Below are 22,405 nucleotides of genomic sequence, written 5' to 3'. Positions count from 1 at the left end.
ATTACATCTTACTCTTATATGTTTTTATCTTTGTTTCTTGACTACTAAATTTCAACCGCTAAAACTGTCAGACATTTTTTTTATTATGTAGCCTATAACATAGGAACCAAACCACGACAATATAGTGTATCTTTTATTGGTACTGTAGGACCATGTAAAACTACAAATCTGCTTCAGAAATTTGACTTTTAAACCCGCAGAATTCATACTGATCCCTTCGACCTCCAAATGTTATTCAAACTGCAAATTTTACGCCGTGTTTTAAACCCATGCCCCGACTGGAAATATGCAGAAGACTCGGATAACATCACAACGTCAAATCTGGATAGGTTTCAGTGGATGTAACGAAAAGTTGAGATAGAAACATACCAGAGTGTTTGGTCGTGCTCGCTGGTATACATAGTTCCCACCGGTTATAAAACCACCTGGTGAATATGTTGTACCTAGTAGTTAAGTCCAAGGAAAACAGGGATGCCAATATAACGAAAAAGGAAACTGCAGAACCACAACCCAAAAATGTTTCCTCAAAACCAATCGCGGTAGTTCAGTTAGTAAAGTTTAGGCAGTTGATGGGGCCAAACTGAAATAGTTACGCAAAAATACACAATACGACAGCTAAGGCGAGAAGAACATACATCCAATAGTGTAATCAACCCGAGCGATCACGACCCACTTCATAGTATTTGAATAAGAAGATTAAGAGGCCTACAATTTAAATCAACTAATACTTCATCAGGTTTCTTACTAGTTTATAAACATTTTGCACAAAGGAACTTCATCTGAACGATGATTATTTAAATATCAGGGCCGTCTTGGCATGTTGTTTTTAACAGTGCACTGGGAAATTTTGATTTAACGATAGACGGGTGCGCCCTTTAAGTAACACTGCAATATATATAGACGAGTAAAACATAACAAAACTTGTGATTGGATGATGATTATCGTTATGAAACTGAACTGCCTGTCTATGTTTTATGGTAAACGAAGCAATAAACGAAAAAAATAAAAGCCATACACTAAAAAAACATAGTTCACCGAATAGCTAACGAAACTATACCATACACTTCTAAATTTACAACGAACGCAATAAAAACACAATAGTGAAGAACGTATAACATACATATTTACATCAATAAATACATAGATCTATAAAAGTACAACAACAAACTTACACTAAACAAATACGATTAACATATGTGCATATTGATCTACAAACACAAAAGGAAATTTTATTTTACGAAACCACACAAAAGCGCCAAAGCAAAAGCACAATCCAGTTATTATCTGCAAGTTTAAGGGGAGAGAGAGGCATGACGTCATCAATCCACTCTGACGTATTGTCCGTATTCAATAAATGTCCGTAGTTGTGTGATCATCATACTCTTTTCCTCAAACAGAACTTAGATTTGTTACTGAAACAAGAATACACAACAGACTAAAAAATACTAGTCCACAAACTGTTGCATTAAACTATTTACTAAACTTACAGCTACCGGCTAAAACAGTGTGCACCCATAATAGCCTTTAGCAATATACTACTTTATTAAAATCAGAACTAGGATTTTGAATTTAGTTCGCATTAATCTATTTCATTACCTTTATTCATTTAATTGTCATCTACTATAGAGTTTATCACAATTTACCCCTGAAATGTAATCCTTTCCAGAATTGATTGGTGGAAATAAACCGGAGTTGCTTGAATCACGTCGGCAAAGAAACTATACCCAGTATATTGGTTCGGTAAACGTCATTTGAACAAAAAAACAGTTTATAAACACACAAATATACGGATGCTGATTACAGCAGTGGTCGGCAACCGACGTCCGCGGCCTGATACCGGTCCGCGAAGAGTTTGTCACCTGGCCTTATAATTTTTCAGGTTAAATGCTATAAAACATTTTGGCCATGTATCCCGGGGATGATAAACTAATTGAGGCGTTTCATCGCTAAATATTTGTAGTTTTTTGAAGACCGGTCCGCGATAAAATTTCACTTTCAAAAACGGTCCGCAGTGCCAAAAAGGTTGCCGACCCCTGGATTACAGAAAACACAAAACAATCAAGTGGACATGCAAAAACAACCAACACCATGCTTGCTATTTACAGCAGCATCGGTATAAGTGGATTACTAAACGACAAGTTAAAAGATATCAGCCTTAACTTTCACTTAATGTTGCGTCCTAATTAGTCAAGCAGCACAGTTTTCATTTTCTATACATTTCTAATAAAAAAGTTGTAATATCATGCGTAGACCGCACAAGTGCACTTTATACAGTCCCCACATGCTGACCCTACTATACGCTATACAATTCACATTACAACTGCAATGTTACACATACGCACCTGTTCAACTAGATGACTGACTATGTTTGCTTTAAACCAAAGGTTGTCAAATATGCAGCGAGTAGTCATACCTACACCTACTGGGATCGAGACTTATATTAATAATAAAATAATATCACTTAACTGAATACTTTGATGCTTTTTGTTATCGTTGCTTCACCGTCGCCCAACACTTTTGCAGGAACATTTTCCTGCAAAACAAAGCAAAAGGAGTACCCGAAATTCACAGACAATTTAAACTACAATAAAAAAGTTTTAATTATATCAACATGCGTGAACCGCATAAGTGCACTTTACACAGTCCCCACATGCTGACCCTACTAGACACTATACATATACATTCAACATATATAACTGTTACTTGCCTATTTGAAGTTCCGTGTTGGCTGTTGCATAACATGTCAGGATTTATCTGTCGCCTGGAAGCTATGCTTTTCCGTTGTGTCATTGAAGAGCAGCCATTGGATAACCTGAAACAAAATAAACCAGCAGCAGAAACGTGTATTCAAAAACTAACCTCAATACATAATCTTGCAAACTATACATTTCGGTATCAGTGCAAGAAGTTGCCCAGTGTGCACCCAAGTTTACTTCTACACAGACACCGAACAAGTTGATTTACAACAAACAAACTACCTGCAACTTTTCCATCTTCTAGCAGACTCCCCTCGACACAGCCACCTTCATCACAAGTTGATAAAGAAAGAATGACCGACCACACGCGTCCAAGGTGACAAGCCGATAGGCAATGGAATATAACAACACTTTTCCGCTAGGGGACAGTAAATATATTTTTGTATTTTTGGAGAAACTATTAAATTCTTATGATTGCGGTTGGTTTTAACGTTATTTATGATTTTAAACCTTCACCTGACCCGAATAGCCCTAACCTCCGGCATTTCTACAAGTCTGCGAAACAAAAGGTAAAAAATCAGCGGGATTGGAACCCAAAACTTATGCGTAAGAGGCATTGTTGCTACCCCTACATTACACAAGCAGTCGCATTGCAACGGTTTAAACAGCACCTATAAACTACGCATTTAGTTATACATTGAAGGTACTTATGAAATTTATGGCTTTTAAAATTATTCAAAATTTACAAGCATTTTCGGCGATAAAATATAGGTTTGGTATTATTTTATTAGTACATAATACTGACCCGACCAATTATTCAGGATTCAACAAAAAATGCACCCAGCGGAAACAAGTGGTTATGTTCCACTGCTTATCAATTCGTTCCAAGGTGTGACGGTTATTTTTTTTTTCTTTTTGTTTCGACCAATCAAAACGCTTGCCCATTAAACGTCATATCGGCGCGCTGTAACCGTCCAATGGCAGGCTTCATTGCACCGATTAGTGAGAAGTGTTTAAAGTCAACTGATTGATTGCGAAAGGCACAACCTCCGCCGAGAAAGCATTTGAAAGCCAGACAAAAATCAATCAATTTTTAAAAAATACGGGTGGTTTCACGTGTAAAAAATGTGCTGTAATTAATATGTTTTTCAGCTTTTAACGTTTTTACTACAATTTTTGACGTTTGTATTTTTATGGTTATCCAAGAAATCAGATTGTGTTGCAGTAAACCAAAAAATATTTAGGTTAACATGATTTATTACTTCAATCGGAACTGTAACAGTGCACACAAAGCAATGTGTTTTAGCAAATCCGAACAGAGCTAAAACGAGGAGTAATATGCTTCACTTTAAGCTAAATAGTTACTATGTAAGACGTATATATAGTGCGTCTATACGGATTAGCTTAATTATAACTGGCACATGTTACCAAGGCTCAAACGAAAATCAAACCGAATATACCTTGCTTAATCATTTGTAATACTTTGTTCTGGAAAAGGCAACTATAAAGTTAGTTGGAACGTAGGGAATATAATGTATTTTACCGCAGTGAGCTTAAATCTGCTATTTTTTGCACAACAGAATGTTGGGAATTATCCTTAGTAACGATTATGTCAAATACCGCAGAAACCAATATGTTATTTAAATTAGCCATTGCCACAAACCTTTTCTCATAGGTCAAAGCATTATAATCATAATAAGTCCTTTCAAAAACGGTTGCTTGGTCATATTACCAGGTACTTTAAAACACGTAGGCAAAAATATGAAACTAGCATTAATCGTATACAAAAATGTACCAAAATCGGCTGCGTTGGACTTACACAAAGTAACAAGCGTCAATTGGACAAGTCATAAATAATACTGCAGAAAGTAGCAAAAAACTGCAGCTCAAAAGTCGTGAATAAGCCAAAAAGAGTCTGTGAAACTTCATGGAAGGTGAAATTCGGTGACAAATTCACACAAAAACGTGCAATGCCTATCCTGAGGCACCAATAATTAAACTGGTAGTACCACCATACCTGCAGTAACAGCAATGCTTGCAGTTCCAGGCGTACCTTTGATACCCAACATACCGGAGTGTTTGAAGGCAAATATAGTTCGCAACTATAGATAGATGAACAGGCACGTTCGGTGCTTGTGTTGCCTATGAGGCAAGTAAAGTCAAAGCGTTGAATTTTGATGTGTTGGTTTCAAGGTTTTGTTTGGTTGTGGCGGAGTAAGAAAGGCCTTTGTCTCCACTCTCTGATTAAGCTCCATGCTCGGACTCTCGCAGTTCTTGCTGTAACAAATAGGATCGACTTGAAAAAGGATCAGTTGCTCCAGCCGGGTTTACTCGGATATAAAGTATGACCAGGGTTGCATGACCGTAGGACTAAAAGCGACTGCGCTCAAACTTTTTAAAAGGTATTTTCTGGCAGCCGAACAACATTAGATTCCTTGCTGGAAAAAATCGGGTTCGTTATGTGGCTTAGTAGTTGATGGTTTTTGCTAGCCTTTGATTTAGGCAGGGCCAATACACAGACAAACGGATTTTAAATACGAAACTTGTTTAAAAGTCACCACGCTGGCGGACTATTTGAGGCTAAAAACACGCTGGCGAAATAAATATTTTCTGCTTCGAAAAGTTTCGAGAGGTTTGATAGGTGATGCACAACAATAAACAAAGTATATACCTAGTTAAATTCGTTGATCTTGTCACCAGAAGACCGTCGATGTCACAATGAACTTCCTCGAAGCTGTCCCCTTTAGTTGCCGAAACCTGAACAAAAAAAATGTTAAAAAGCACTCGTTTTTGCCCCTCTAAGATGCCAAACTTGCACAGCTTTTGGAGTAATAAGTAATAACACATTTTTGCTGTTTGCCGTTTCTATTTAGGGCTAAAAACATCAAACGTGGTCGAAAGAAATTAATTGCAATTTGATTATATTGTGTGAAGTTGTTTTGGATAAATAATAAAATCAATAAAAAGTTGTATACCGTTGTCATGCACATCTGAATTTCGTAATCAAGCTCTGCGGCTACTTAATGACATGAACGCATAGCGAAGAAAATCGATATTTCGTGGCCCACTTGTCAACACGGAAAGTGATTGGTTTGGACACATAAATGCGAAGCATTACTTGAAAAATTTGGACGTGTTTCTAAAAGTAACCCATAAGGTTTCGATAGCTAACTGATTTTAGCCTGCAAATAAATGTTTCCTAACTTGTGCTTTATAATATAAAAGGTGGAAATCGTTAAAAGAATGGCAACAGAATTGGGCATAATTCCCTGGACCAATTCACTAGGATTTAGGACAAACGGTTTCGAATTTCTAAAACACTTCTGGCAATAGTATTTTTGTACTGACGTTTCGGCGTAAGCTTTCGTCTCGTACGCTGGAAAAGAAGCTTTAGTGCCTTGTTTAAACATTTCTCACTTACTATCACAACATTGGGAGCGGCGTGTAGATTATTTAAATTCTCTCGTTTCGATTTCGCTTTGGCAAAAAGTTCTTCAGCTCTTGTGACGAGACCACATTTCGCTCCTGCTTCTTTGAGTGTGTCCACGATCTGAAAATTCCAAACTTAAGATTTACTGGTATTACAAACAGGATAAACAGGACAGACTAACAACCTGGGCGATATTAAGTTGGGTAAACCCCACTTTAGTCATACAACTGCTGGGTGAAACCCACTTTAGTCATACAACACAACATATTTGTGGCATCGAACAAAATGGTTTTATGGACTGTTACTCCCAACAAACTGTCGTTGGATGGCTACTCTAGTCAATAAGATCTATACTCTCGTCACCAGCTGTACTGGTAAGAACTTATAGGTCGGAACAATGTTGTCTGCTTGTCACTTATTGGCTTGACCAGTGTTTTTTTAAGGTGTTTTGGGGGACCGTTCTCCAGCGGTTTCCCAAAATTTGCCAGTAGCCTAATAAATAATTCGTTTAAGCAAATATGGCTATTTTTTGGTATTTAAATGAAACACTTGCGGTCTCTTAAAACTGCTTAGCGGTCACCCAAACCAAACCTTAAAAAAAACCTGGGCTTGACCATATTTTATTTCTAAATATGCGAGTTTCCAATTAATATCACTGCATTGTAATCAGAGCATTATCTTGTGAAAAACGCACTGTGACCTGTATACAACTCTGATTTCGGTCTTAAGCTTTCAGGGTTACAACTCTGATATAACTTAAGCTTTTACCTTGGTTTTCAAGTCTCTCCGCATAATCACATACAGTATCGGATTGACACAGCTATGTCCCCACGCTAAACAGGTGCTGAACATATGGATGTAATAATGGAGTAGAGACGGGCAATCCGGTTCGGCTAAACATAGACAACGAAATATAAAATACTGAACATAACAGTGCCCCAGCATTGAACAGTAGACCGTACTATAACAACATAAAAACCCTAGCTATTAAGGAAACCGAGCTGTTTTGACATTGTCGGTCGCATCACAGTCACCTTGATTCTGCTGAGCCGAGATAAAAATCTCATGGCGGGACACCGTGCGTCTACTTGCCATTTAAACAATATTTTTTGGCTTCCTAAAAAAAAATAGATACAGAAGCCAAATATCTATCAAAACAGTTTTGTTATCAATTACAGGGCCTCAGCGTATGCAAAACTTTATTCGCAAACGGTAAAAGCCGTTTCACCAAAAGTTTTGCACCATTATTAGAAAGACGATTTATTTTCTCGCTCAGTTTCTATGTAATCCCCTTTGCTATTGCATGTACAGAGGAAGATGTACAATCCGAGTGTTTAAGGTCAACATTCAGAGAACAGTTATCTCTCGCTGGGACGCATGACTGACACCCAGCGGCATAAATATTTAATGTCGTTTTGACGAGAAACCACAGGTCGCATAGTTAACGAGCGATCACCATGTTTGTGACCCAATCACACCATGACGTAAAGCCTGCCGCTAAAATTCCGACTGCCTTCAATCATGATGAAACCTTCTGATTAACTAGAGCCGTGGGATTAAATCTATTTCAGAAAGGTGACACAAATGTTTAAATATAAAAATTTGTTTGACAATTATGTAACGTGCTCATATAGGCTACGTTTTAGTTACATTTCAGCATTTTTTCAATGTGCTAAAAAGTCATATACCAGCAATACGTAACTGTTTTATATTGCAATAACTTCATGATAAAACTACAAATGACAAGCTGTTTTACGTAACTGTTTAACCATGACAATGTAAAGAAGCGACAACGCAAAAAATTGACTTGACTGTGACATTTACGCCATCTCTAAAAGAAACAGGCGAATTAAATAGTTTTTAAGCGACCCAACTTTAGGGCCACTGACCCAGAATAACAGCGTTTAACCTACAGCGATCTGTACTATTCAATTTTTAATGGGCGGAACTGGAACTAGAAATAATTTATTTTGTAAACAATTGTCCCTTGACGCATTTTTAATGTTGGGGGTGGTGTGCAATTTTTTTGGGGACGCAGCTTGTATGTTTTTTCTACGAATCTACCCAAAGTGCAGCATGGACTATTTAAACATTGATATCGAACTGAAGGTGCCAGTTGGGCGAAATATATATATTTCATGTAAATTTATTGACTGATTTTGTTACTTGGAAATGATTTTTCATTCTTAGCTTTATGTTTTTATGCGACATTTGATCAATCTAGATCAGGTGGAAAATAATAACAAATTTTGGCGTACACAATCGTGGCTCCTTCATTAGAATATATATGTACTGGCGGCCGTGCATAACAAAAAAACGTTAAATATTCGCCATCTAAAACTGCTCTTCAAAGACTTTTCTGTCAAAAAAATATTTTATTAATTAAGGGCCAAGTATAGGCATATGCATCAAGCCAGAAGATATAATAGTTAAGTTCATTGAACACATTGGCGATCATCGGCGAGTTTAGAAGAACCTATAATACAGCCTTTAATAAGTAAAGATTATGCGACTTAGATGTAAATAAACGGAAAATAGTCAAAATTCCGCATGATGGCAAAATCAATATATTATTCATGCTTGACACCCGTTTAAGAGGCAATTGACAACGCAATATAACAGTATTTTTACACATGCTCTTGTAAATGCACATTTCTACGTTGGACAGAAATGCCTTATATTAAACGAGCGTCGTTTTTGCGAAGTTATTAGATCTCCTGTAAGTTTTAAACAAACCCACGGGGATCCTTTAACAAAACACCTGATCCGCCCAAACCGATTAAGAAGTGCAATGTGGAGTCAACTTGGCGATAAAACGGGTCCGGTTACTTTGAGTTTGTAAATGATACCGTTAAGCTGCGAATGAATCCCTTCAGCAGCAAAGGAACTTTTTACGGCTTTATTGCTGAGCTCATCAATATTGCATGGTTGTATATTTTGATATGCAGCGAAATACAACTGTGTTATGCAAGAGATTATCTTTGACCGTGTACGTTTAATTTGACTATGTACGTTCATTGCTAAGCGATAGATTTATTGCATTTATTTACATAGTAATATGCTGTGTTTTGCAAAACGGTTGTGGTCTTAAAGTTGGCGCGCAATGTTTTGTTTGATAAATTGGAAAAAGCGCTTTTGTGCAAAGTTATTCTGCACATGAAATACCAACTCTGAACCGCCTAATGTACCTCTGGTACTGGCCACCTTTACAGTTTTGAAGTTATGTGGGGGTGGGGGTCAAACACTTTGGTTTTAAGTAGGTGATGCAGTAAAAATGTTTATAGACCAATTTGTTTGACCCCCACCCCCACATAAGTCCAATGCTGTTTAAATGCTTACAATGGAAATTGCTAAAAGCCACAAGAAGACTGACAAGAAGCAATTACATTAAATGCAAAATGTGTGAATTCGCCTAAAAAGAGTAACTATATTACAATGCAAGCATCTCGCAATTTTAAATAGAAAATTGCTGTGTAAAAAGAAGCACTCGCAAAAAAACTAAACTAAAAAAATTTTTTTTTTTAATTTAAAGTTCCTCAACTGAAAATTGTTTCAACGTATTAGCAGATTTGTCAGGTTATTGTGATTCTTACGTAACCGTTGTAAAACGCAAGGGAAAACTACACAGCAAATCGATTGTAAACCCTGTCTGATTCCCTGATATTTCCCAATGGGTTTTGGGACTTTAAACGAACAGCCAAATATAATATTTGTTGCCAAAATCACCATTAGGTGCCACGTAAGGTTCGCCAAACTCTCATTTACAGCTTGCCGATATGTTAAGAGTTTTTTTTGGAATGATGCATGACTTAACCTACCTATAATGTCGTGTTATCGTTCATTATAATGGCAGGTGAATGCATTACAGTAGACAGGTTTCAATCTACTTCAGGTCAGCTTTTAGTCATACATTTTGAAACAGGGTAAATCCCATAGGTATTTTTTGTCCACTTTCGTTTAGACACACTCTCAGTCAGCTAACTGAAAACCCACAAAACCAAGTAAGCCTGTAAGTTACCTATTGATCTGTGCCATTTGTCAGTCATTTTGTTACAATTATTTTCGACTTGTTTGTCTTATCGCTTGGCCTTTCTGCGTTTGGTGGCAAGCCACATTTGATAAGACTTTCTATTGCGTTTACATTGCATGCGCTATTTTTTGTTAGTGAATTTATTACACAAAGATATGAAACGTATTTGGAATATTTGCATGTAATGAGTAAGCTCTTTTGGCAAGAAGCATGAACTTCCTCAAGAGCAAAACATAAAAGTCATATTTTGATATGGTATGAAACAACTAAATTACTTATCAATTTTGACATAAAAAGTTTCAACGTTGCGCAGCAAAATTTACTGCAACTGTTTAAAAGGTGGAAAGCAACGTTAATCTCTTTGCACCATTGAAATTTCCAGTCGAACGTATGCAACATTAATGACCATATTCGTGACCTACAACGCTTTCTGTATATAAAGTTTGAACGTTGCGCACCAGTTTTGCCTGGTTGATTTTTTAGTGCTATTGCGTAGCTGTGTGTTCCTTTCGCAAACAAAATAAACTCAACTCAACTCCTACACACTGGGTTTGCCAATAGATTAACTGACTTACCCATAAGCTTGAGAGCTTGTAGCACGTAAACTATATTGGAGACTTGGTTGGGAAGCCAGCAGACGATAAAGACAACGATCACCACCAGCACCAGGACTGTGACCCGTTCCTGTAGTTTTCCTGTTAACTTTCCTCCAGTTTTACGAGTCTTGAGGAAGACAGCAATACTGGTGTAGCAAGCAGCGATTACCAGCAGGGGCAGTGTGAACCCGATTACAGATCTGATGACCAAATAGCAAACATCAATTGACTTAGTCAAGATGAACACAAATGGGATCAGCCCTGAAGCGTCTGTGCAAACCAGCGATCAACACACAAATCTTTTAGCCTGCGCCATGCCAAATGGAAATGCTAGGAGTTCGGCTGATTCGGTATAAGTTTTAGGTATCAAGTTAGTGTGTCAAGGAACCGATAGTAAATTTTATCTTCAAAGAGGTAAACGCCATGTTTTTGCCTTAACGTTGATGCAAATACAAAAAGTTTGTACTAAAGGATAAAACTATTTAGACATGATTGTATGGAAATACAAAACGTCAAAATTTAAAAATCTGAGATCAGACAAAATCAGCGTTATTTGGTTACATTATCTTGTACAGGTTGGTCCCATAAACACATTTCTAAACAAAGCAAGATGTTAAGATTTCTTACGACTAGTAATGGTATAAATGTTTTTTATGAATGAATTTAAAGATGTTTTCTAAGAATTTCAAGCAGAAATATTCGTGTATAAAGACCAAATGAAACTCTAATTCCCCGAGCTTCTGCATAACATAAGGAGAGCTATAATTGCCAAACCGCCATAAACTTGATAAATTATACATAAGATCATATACGTTGGGTCGAAATAATTAAAGCCGAAAAACCTAAATTACGTTGCATCGAGATGACAGTGGTCGCATGTTGATCCGCCAACGAGATTTATTTCACCGATTTGATGGGTTACATGAAATGTCAAGAATTAAAGTTTGATCTAAGGCAAGACTTATTATTAATCTTTTGTCGATTTGATAAGAACCAATAAAATCACATTGTTTTAAGTCAGTGGTGGCCAACCTATGGCGCATGCGCCAAACGTGGCGCATTGCATGATTAGAAAGGGCGCATTGCCTTCTTTTGATAATCATGAAAATCAAATTACCAAACTAATAAATAAATAAATTAAGCCAGCCCCATTAATTATATATATATATATAGTTTATCAGAGTTATTTTTTACTTAATAGTTCTTATTTCTTATTACTATCCTTCTCATGCAAAAGTTGTTTCTTTCTCTTTCTCTCTATATACAAGAAGAAGTCATAGAAGGTGGGGTTACGAGACATTTATGGCGCATCCAACACAGTATGTTAAAAAGTTGGCGAATGGTATGTAGAAGGTTGGCCACCGCTGTTTTAAGTGAAAGCATATAACACGTGTATATGGAGTTAACATGGGAATGATTGATCTAATTAATATGACACATTTGCAGACATTGAAGTGAATTTTATAATTTAAACATGTTTTATAGGTCTTTTCAAAGCATATTGTCAGACCCTTTTATGAAACTTTATCCCTACCAAGTTAACGGTTACAACATTTGTGCAAATAAGACAACCACAAATATCTCGTTACAACTATGATAATCACCATATTTGAATACAGAACCGTATGTATTAGTGATTTTGCCCATATTTAACCCGACTTAATCGGTTTCACAGGTAAGCCATACGTTTTGGTCAATAGCCTGGATGTAAATTTGGACTGGTTATTACACTAAATTGTAATATAGATTAGCTTCGGAAAGTGAAAGAGAGATGTTATTTTTTTTGTTTTACTGCGTGACATCACAGAAAACAGGACATGCCAATGCGACAGTTTGATTCTTCACTGTGGCAACATTAGCATGCTTCTCTACTAGGTCGTTCTTTTTATATGTTTCTTACGACAGGGGTCGGCAACCTTTTTTGCACTGCGGGCCGTTTTTTAAACTGAAATTGTATCGCGGACCGGCCTTCACAAAACTACAAATGGAAAGCGAACATTGGTCATAGAAACGTTTGAATTTTAAATGCACATTTTTCCAGTAAATTTGTCTACATATTTTGTTATTATGACGTCCTCAAGCAAAACCGGGAGTTAAATATATTGGCTTGTTTATTACTTATCACATCAAGTTAGTCGTTAAAAAGTTCAAACTTATTTACCTCGAAACAAAGTGAAAGATGAAGAAAGGCTTGCGTTCCGGCATCGTCTCGTTAAAAGTCCATGTGCAGTGGTATTTGCCTGTTTAAAAAACAAACATTTGTTTCACGCAAAGTTTCTTTGATTGCTAAAGCTATAGAACACTGCGAAATATTAAGTATTATTCCGGAACTTTTAAATAAATAAAATCCCGAAGTGCTAAAACTCAACCGCGTTAGAAGGTCGATGCGCGATTTTAGATTTGACATTTGGAAAATCCCGATCTATTATAAGCCCAACATATTTTGGAGTTTGATTTGAATGTCAAGCAACAATATTCATGCATATACATATATATCACGTTCTGATGGATAACGTAAATATACACAAACCCAATTCAACCGTTAACGAAAAATATTTTGGTTTGAGATAAATAAGCTTTAAATGGAAATAGAAAGGAGACTTTTTCTGCCAATTCGGTGGCGAAATACAAAAACAAAATTGTGTTAAACAATATATGTAAACATCACACAGTTAGAGAATATTTTGTCAATGAGGTTTGTTTTAAAAATAGGCTAGTTTGTGCTGAAAACATGCCTGTTTCAGTTTCGTTCAGTCCTCGAAACACGGCGGGAACAATGCTAAGACCGACTGATATAATCCACACAGCAATTGATCCAATCAGCGCTGTTGAGCGGCTCCTGTCAATAAAACATCATCAGTATTAAATTCAAGTTCCATACATTACAGGGTGGTTAAGTGTAGTTAAGAGGCAGGTACATGCACCATTTATATAAAGGCAAATCAATGGTTTTGCAGAGTTGCATATAAATATATTTTAAAACGTTTTGTGTATAAGAAGATGTTGAAATCTGTCAATCAATGACACGTTTGTCTGGTAAGAGGATTGGGTTGTTTTTCCACAATAAGTTATTGGCAACCTTCCATGTAAGAATAACGGTAGATTACATCTGTGTACTCTAGGTTTTGTATTTGTGTATCCCTATAGGTTCTGTCGGCCCAGTAACAGATCCCACACACGCGTAGAAAGTTATACAAAAGTTTTTAATGTTCAAGTTTAGCGATATTCACATGTCCACGTTGCTATCTAATATCCTGCCAACATAATATATCGCTGTCCGGCACGCAGACAAATTTGTGATATAAAGGAACACACCGCCAGACGGTGCGACAGATCCGTTTGAAACAGTTCATATTGCAACAGAATATAAGGGCTCTTATTGCAATAAGTTTCATCAAATCCCACATGCTGTAGCCTACATGGTCAAAACAGAGCTCATATTCCACTTGGACTTTGTATTGCAGTGAGCACACAACTCTGACCACAGATGAGTCCAAACCCGACCTGAACCCAAAAGTACAATCACGAACCTGAATTGCTTTTAAGAAGCCGGTTTAAATCCGCAAGTTTGATTGACAGGTCCATAAAAGCCAACAAAAAGTATGTCAGTATAGAATACAATAGAGCAGACATACACGATGGGCAATAATAAACATTGGCTTAAACAGGAAGTTAGGCTTTAGGTTAAGTCCTGCAACTGGCTACTTAGCTGGGTAATTATTGTCAAGTTAGGCCCAAATCAAATCCGTTTGTTAAAAAACAAAACAAAAAACAACTGTGAGTTTAACGGATTGAGACATGATTTTGAATACTTATAACCAACTCGAATTCAATTTTAGTTGAGATTAATGAATAGTCATTTTATCAAAATTGTTAAAAGTTAATATAAGTTCAAAAATTAAAAGATTTAATTTCTAGCAAATTTTGTTAGTCCATAATTACAGTCTAATGTTATGAAAAAGGTCGACACAACAAATTTCCGCACTAAGAACGTTGAAATCCCAGCATGTTTGTTGGAACGTTTATATCACCGAGCTGTCGTGGCGTCGCGTGCGTTACGTTCGGGAACGAAACGAGACGTCAAAATATTCGTCTGAAATATTAATAATTGATGGCGCGTCTTTTGCCATGCAACATATCGTGTCAGCAGCACAATTATCACCGTGAAAACACCAAACTCAAGGCTCTGTGGTTGTATCATACAAACCCTGTGTTCCAAGATTTATGACAGACTCGACTGAACTTAAATATAAGACACTGGGGTTACTACAGGTTTCTTAACTTTGAGTCCACGATCTCCTAATGACACAGAAAAACATATTCAAATTTTAATTTCTGTTTCATTACATGATTTTTTCAATTCCGCCGATGGTCACTCATAGCCTGAAAGCTTAAAAAGCGCTGCTCTGGACGATTTGGATTAGTTTTGAACGAACCTAGCTTACGCAGTTCAAGCTAGCAAAAGTTGATTAAAAAATAACTACTGTTTGGGTAAAAGCGTATTTAAAAGACATTTTAAGGCACAAAGTCATGCTTTGGAAAGGTTATCATTAAAATAATGAAAATGAGCCTTTGCTGCATGCTCGACATGGCATAAGTTTTAGTACCCGTTTTCTAGCTGCTGAAATAATATATTCGTATTTGACTATGTGTATTGATCCGTTTTGGGTTTGACATTCACGATGGATTCGTGCAACGAAGTGCACGTCATACGGCTGAAATACTGGCCAAATTATACCCCTTTCCAATGCCAGTTGCAATGCCAAAGTTTTCCATTGAAAAAAACATGCTTGCAGCCATTTCAAAATCTTGGATACCACGCTTATTAAATACTGCAACGTACGCAGAATGCTAAAGGGTGGCATAAATAGATGCCTGGCTAATAAAATGCTAAAGAAGTGTCATATGGCGGCCTTTGAAGATGTCACATGGTCTTTGGGAAGTCAGTTACCCCCGGATGCATGAGTCCCAATAGACTGGGCCATTCCCTAAGGTTAATAGGCAAAGCGATGGGATTAAATCGGGCTTTGTAACCCGCCATTTCATTAACCCTTTTTAAGCCATGACCCGTACCCTCTGCATGGTCAAATGTTACGCGAATATTAGATTATTCATGGTAATTGACTCGCTGCATGGACACCATGGTATGCAAAATGACACCCTCAAGAGTAAACAAGCCCATTTTGCACCAAAACTATAGACAGTGATTATTAACTACTTTAAATACTGTAATTTTGTGACTTAATCGTTTTGGCGCATATGTTGTATAGACTGTAATATGCAAAACTGATACCGATGCTTCAGAGTCCCTAGATCAGTGGTTCTCAAACTGTGGAACGCGCATAACTAGCGGTACGCCGGAACTTTTCAGGTGGTACACGAGTATCTTTCTGTGATATACCTAACCGAGTTTAAGCCTAATATCTAATTTCAAGCCGATCTAAAATTGCAACTCATCCGACCCGACTGATCAGCCTTGGTTTAGGCGAAACTCGTGTCTTGGACATTCTTTTGAAATTGCTAAATATGCTAAACAGGTTGAGAAAGTGGGATTATTTCTTGGTCTATTCATTCATACCGGGTTTAGGTTTGGGTGGTACGTAGTGATATACAAAAAAAAATGTCAGGTGGTACGCGATCCGTACAAAATTAAGAACCACTGCCCTAAATCTGCCGACTCAAATAAAATCCACCAAAATTTTCTTGAGTTCGCAACCACTTAGGGACATATAAAATCATTTTTTCAAACTGTTTCATTACATTATGCTTATTCGTCGAGACAGCAAAGGGTTATGGTCAGGCAAGATCGTCCCCATGACATAAAAGAAGTTTTAGACCTATTAAGAAAGTTTTAGACCTATTAAGTTTCCATAAACAAAAATAATACTTATACAACAATCATAACGGAATATCAAGGTTGTTTCTAGGCGATCAGTGGAAAATGACATGCATTAAAACCTTTTGTTTATAACTGATTTAATTAAATTTTCTTCGTCGTTGCTTTATTCTTATTTACTGTTTGATTTAAATTGTTTGAAACTGTTCTGGTTTCATGTACAGTTGCAGCACTATATGAAACCTTTACTACGACTTGTTGTTTAAGCTGTGCCAATCTGTTGTATATCAAACCCAGCCTGTCAATCAAATGCTTTGACAGCTGACATATTATTTACACGAATGCGCGATCCATTCGTTTTCCTTTTTACAACTTTTACCAAAGTCGATGGTAATTGCGAAAGACCATTGGAGTTTGTCCATCCATATTTCATCCTTACAAAATAAATTTTCTCGCAATAATTGCCGCGTAGACCGATTTAACTCCGCATGACGTCGTTAAGGACCACAAACCTCGTTACAGAACAATTTTGGAAGGTCGTATGGTCACAAAAACATGGGAATTCGAAATAAGAAAGTTTGTTAAGGTCGGAGTGTTAATAGGATAGCATGAAATCGGTAATTGGACATTTTAGTTGTAAAATATTTCTGGGTGTTGTTTTCAAAACCTAAACGACGTGTTTATTGCCTCATAACAGTGTAAAAAATACTTGTTGTAAAGACATACGTTGTGTGAACATTTCATAGGTAACAGTCCTAAGTGAGGAACATTTTTTATCCAATGACAATATCCCACACAATAGTTTGTCTCGTCAAGATTAGGTAATTTTTTAATTGGGAAAACATCAATAAACTTGTTGAACGATCAGACGAAAATCAGATTTATGTCAATATTATTTCCATACATTTATTTATATTTTTAAATATTTTTTGGGGTATGTACATTAAACCCTGTTTATAAACTATTTTAAAAACGTCCATGACATACCTCAAGGCTCTGCAAGTGTTAGCAAACACCACAGCAAGCAAACGATCAACTGCCATCGCCGTAAGAAAGAACACGCTGGCGTACATGTGAAACAAAGTGCTTGCACTTGTCAGCTTGCACAGAACATACCCGAAGATCCACCTGAAAACGAGTTGAAACCGCTTTAAACTGGATTTGAAATTGACGACACGCTTACAAATTAGGACTATAATCAATAAGAAAAGCTCAAAAGAAAAATATCGTTTTTTTTACCTTGTCAAAAACCGGAAAGTAAAATTGAAAGAAACAACATAAAACGCATCGATAAATAGTGTTAATAATGTGATGCTAACATGTGAATGATGTATGTAGACTACAAGTAAGTTCTTTAGTCAGTGCTACAGCAGTTCGATATTAACGATTTCTGGAAAGTGGGGAACAAACTAAGAGTTAAGTGACACTAAACCTTTTAGGAAAGCTATTTTAGCCAAACCACTGAAGAATACTGAATGCAATAACTGTTAGTCAATAGACACTAAAACGTCTTGTTTATTGGATTTTTTAAAAACATTATCGATTAAACTTCATCTTTCGTCAGGTTGTTTTATTTATTGGTCCTAGTTTGCATACAGTTTCCATATTTCTGTCAACCTTTAAAATCGACCTACACAAGCTAATATATGTTTTAAGTTGTGTTGGCCGATCGAAAAGCAAAAAAACGCGCTTAAATTGAGGCATTTTAGTGTCTTCTTTATCGCAGTTTCGCGACAATACTGACGTTTTACATAAGCTACACGTCGGCTAACGCACTTAGCTGTATGGTTAATATCGGGAAATTGCCGCTATACTTATCACTGAGTCGGACCCATGTTTAGCGGAAAGAAAGAAAATTGGTTTTGAAAAAAAATTAAATTGTGTGTTAATTAACATTTATAGGCAAAAAACGAAATGTCGCTGAACCAACTTTAGGCTTTAAATAAACCGAAAATTGTGTACTTGTAAGTCAATTGTCTCTGAAATAGGTTTACATGCGCTTTGATGGGTGAAATACAATCTTTCAAATGAAGTACGTAGTTTATGGTGTTTGATTTGTGTTCACCTGTTGTTTAATGCGAGTTCGGTTGTCCAAAACGGCAACATTGATAGAAAAATGAAGTCGGCAACTGCAAGATTGGTCACAAAAATGTCGGTGATACTTCGACGAGCTACCTGCAAAACAATACAAGATATTCATAAACCAAAAGTGTATCACACCTTTGACAAGTTCGCAACGTACAAAACTGTGGCTGCAAATTGGGTTTCTTGTCGCTATAGGAAGGCAAAAAAAGTTTTTGTTGTCATGTTTACCAACAATACTCTAAACTCGTAACAAGCTTCTTGTTAAAGATTTGTAATGACGGTGTAGCTGCAGCGTGTTTAATTCATTAACAGTGCCCTACACTTTATTGTGCATCACAATGTTTACTGAAATTGTGTCGCCGTGTTTTTCTTTCACACAGCAAATAAAAAGTACTTTACTTTAAATTACCCGTAAAGAAAGTCACAGCAGTATATACATAACGAACAGTCAACAACAGTAGGACTAACTGTGTTAAAGCCTTATTTGGAAGGTCGAATGTTTGATGGCAAACATACTGAAGTTAAATCAATGGGATTTCAATGTGGGCTAGAGCAACGGCTTTAAGTGGTCTATAAAAATGTCCCCCGTATAACAGTACCAATAGGTTACACCTGTATGGGTAAAAAAATCGTAAATTTCCGGAATGGTTTTGAATATTTTTTAAGGTTTTCAGGATATTTTTCTTCACACCTCATTAAAAATGCCATTAAAACTTAAAGCAATGTAGTTTTAGTCTTATCTTATAACACTAGCCAATTAGCGAAAGTGTACGCAAAGGCGCGTGTGAAAATCAATAGGACGTTTCCATTTGTCAAATGTGATAACAAACACTGATGAGAATTTTCCATTAATCCAGCAGGACTAAAAGATTTTACCTTCAAACCTGTCAGAGTATCTAATAAGATAATTCAATTGCTGGTATGTTGTACTTTGAGAATTAGCTCTTTACACCTAGCTAACCTTGAGAAACCGTAAGTGCGCCTAATAAATTGAAACAAAACCGTAACAGTATAATTGCACATTTCGGACAGAAATGAACTATTTTAGTGCGAAAAATAGCAAAGCCACACAACCACAAACACAACGATTAGCGAATACATATTATGCGGCGTTGAATAGCATATAGTGCATGTGTTGACACTGACTTTTAATAGAAGGACTATTTGTTCAAAAAGATATGTAATGTTTGTAATGGTATTCACGTCACCCAGTGAAAGCACATCCGGTCGTAAGTGGAATAAAAACAGTGCGTGGTTGGCAATAACGAAAGTCTGCAATAATCAAAACAAGTCGCATTGTTTTTCGTTTGCAATTATGTTTCTCAACAAGCATTTCAATTAAACGCCATTTTTTTAAATGAATTAGCATAGCAAAATAAGAAAAGCGAATATTTTGTTTTTGCGCACAAATACTATACCACAACGTGATGATCTTTGCTATTTACACAACTCAATTAGTTATATTAATGGCACAAAACAGCACGACTTAGAAAATTAGCTTTCAGTTTCCAACGAGTCAAACCTTTCAAGCACACCTTGGGACACTGACTACGTACGGGAGAACCCATAGGGAATTGCATTAGTCGTTTCTAACTTCATTTTGTTTCGTGCCCGTGTTGACAGGTGAGTCAAACAGCCACGTTTTTGTGTTAGTATTTTCGTAGGTTTTAAACATGTTCTTATCTGCGGGGTCAGTTGTTATCGATTACATAATGTGTACGCTTCACCAAACACAAAAAAGTAAAGTGAATGTGGCTGATTCAGTCAATCGAAACAAAAAGTTGGATTGAAACAAAGTCGCTTGTTTTCAATCTTATTTAATAACTTGACCATCGAACATTGAAATGTAAAAAAGACCCTTTCTAACGCTAAAATGCGTAACCAACTTGCAGAAGTTAAAATAAGACTCAAGTAAGTTTGGAATGACAACCGTGTAATGATTGTAAGAAAAGGCAATTCCGCCACAATATTACATATATTGCCTTACAAATAAACCTTCACCACATGGTTTAACGTAGGTGATTGACTGTCGAGAACGTTTCTGTCGAACAAACTTTGATGGACGGTTTAGCATTTAAATTTGCATAAAAACAGGTTGACAGAACACTGGGTCTCATTTGCGCCGCAATCTTATACCCACTTTCAAGCCTAATTAGTGGCTTATTGTAGGCTACTTGTAGGTTCGGGTCCCCATTTCAGGTTTGCTTACAACAAAATGCCACAAATTCGTAAAGAAACCGTATGAGCTCAATCCCTACTTACTTTAAACTGCATAACATATAGCACAAGTCCATTTCCAATTAGTCCCACCACACAGACTAAAGTGAAGATAGTGGGAAGAATAATAGTTCTAACGACAAGTTCAGTGGATAATCCATGTTCTTCGGTCGCATTGCCAGTGATGTTAGGCGCATTACAGTTCATCCTATCTCAGTACGATATACCTGCCGATAAACAAAATTTGTTAACAAACAAATAATAATGTTACTGGAAAACTTACTGGAGATATGAAAATCAGTAAAAACATAATTTTCGTCGTTAAAACACTTCAGCATTAAGTAGAAAGTGGTTTAAAGCCTGAATTTTGTATTTGTTACACATAAACACGGTTACATCCAGTTTAGCCTACTCTCATCAATCAACGCGATAATGGTAATGTTCAGCACACAGTTAAATAAAATCTATCTTAAATCAACTGCGCGCCATTTCATATCCACTAAGTCCTTGTCAACACAAAGACATGGACACAAAGACATTTTGTATGGAACATATACATTAGTTGAAGACAGATGGAAACATTATCAGTCCTCAAACAAAGTCGTAACCGGTTCTTTCTTCCCAAACGACTCTTATAATAGGTTTATGATGCATGCCTTCCCGTTTAAAGATAAATACCATAATTGCATATAGGTTAATTGGTAGTGCCTATACTATAGTTAGACATTATTATGTGTAAATATATATGTACTTTTTTTGCACAAGAAATTGGAATGGCAAAATCGCTATCATTGTCAAAGTTCACAAATATGCGGCAAAATCTTGAGATTTATTGGCTGTCAAGCCTGTACCTTGCATATTAAATAATAACACAACTAACATACACTCTATCTAAAACACAAGTATTGTAAGGTAATCTCCTCTCTACTTGTCTTCAATTCAAACTGTTACAGAATACAACTACTGAACAGCTGAACGGACTTGAGCCATAGCGTTTAAGGCACAAACGCAAATGAGGCACGTTCGAAACAAGGCGCGACTTTTATAACAGCACTGCCCGGCGCCTTTCTTTCCCTAAAGCATTTTCCTGAGCAGCCAACGTAGCACAATCCACCTCAAAATCAGGACCACCGTGAAGAGTAGATCATAGCGTCTTGTTTTTTTAGCCAATAAGCACTCATATTAAAGTACACATTTTTGAGCGACGCTATCTCATATTGGGTAGTCATTACTTACATAAGCTTGACCCTAGCGCTTCAAGAAAGTTCAGTGACTTAAATGCAATTGGCTGGCTTCGCTTGAACGTTAATACATAGGGTTTCTTCACTCCGCGTGTGTGGTATAGGGTTGCTTTATACTTATGTTATAATTCTACACGTCTGTGTGGGATTATCTTAAGATTTCAAATAATAGGGATTTTACTAACAGTGTGCAATTTGTCACATAGTGATGTCAAGGGTATAGTTTGAGGTAGAGTTTTTGATGCTTGCAATATTACTTTGCACGAATGCAGAA

General features: G+C 36.6%; 1 protein-coding gene across 2 annotated transcripts; it reads right to left on the bottom strand.

The window, feature by feature from the left end:
• Window positions 1-120: 120 nt before the first annotated feature.
• On the bottom strand, window positions 121-21,118 carry LOC145218805 (apelin receptor B-like). 2 transcript variants are annotated; one of them, XM_080086211.1, is made up of 12 exons: window positions 20,936-21,118; window positions 18,654-18,763; window positions 17,576-17,716; window positions 13,488-13,591; window positions 12,914-12,992; window positions 10,732-10,952; window positions 6,895-7,019; window positions 6,118-6,246; window positions 5,368-5,453; window positions 2,979-4,973; window positions 1,644-2,812; window positions 121-1,412 (listed from the first exon to the last, which is right to left on the bottom strand). In XM_080086211.1, exons 1-10 carry the CDS (start codon window positions 21,095-21,097, stop codon window positions 4,856-4,858), a joined length of 1,275 nt encoding a protein of 424 aa, XP_079942337.1. In that variant the 5' UTR covers window positions 21,098-21,118; the 3' UTR covers window positions 121-1,412; window positions 1,644-2,812; window positions 2,979-4,855. The 2 variants fall into 2 exon arrangements, with proteins under 2 accessions (XP_079942337.1, XP_079942336.1); XM_080086210.1 differs by having other exon boundaries at window positions 1,644-4,973.
• Between the last annotated feature and the right edge of the window lie 1,287 nt (window positions 21,119-22,405).

Source organism: Phallusia mammillata, chromosome 3 (assembly GCF_965637545.1).
Source record: "Phallusia mammillata chromosome 3, kaPhaMamm4.hap1.1, whole genome shotgun sequence".
NCBI lineage: Eukaryota > Metazoa > Chordata > Ascidiacea > Phlebobranchia > Ascidiidae > Phallusia > Phallusia mammillata.
This window is presented reverse-complemented; position numbering and strand designations above follow the sequence as displayed.

What these genes read in the sequence shown, in the direction of transcription:
- LOC145218805 (XM_080086210.1), bottom strand. Translation starts at nt 21,097, where the DNA reads ATGAACTGTAATGCGCCTAACATCACTGGCAATGCGACCGAAGAACAT. An exon ending in TATATGTTATGCAGTTTAAA is followed by an intron (nt 18,764 to 20,935) that starts GTAAGTAGGGAT and finishes ATTGTTTTGCAG; the next exon opens with GTAGCTCGTCGAAGTATCAC. An exon ending in AGATCAACGAATTTAACTAG is followed by an intron (nt 4,974 to 5,367) that starts GTATATACTTTG and finishes TATTTGTTACAG; the next exon opens with CAAGAACTGCGAGAGTCCGA.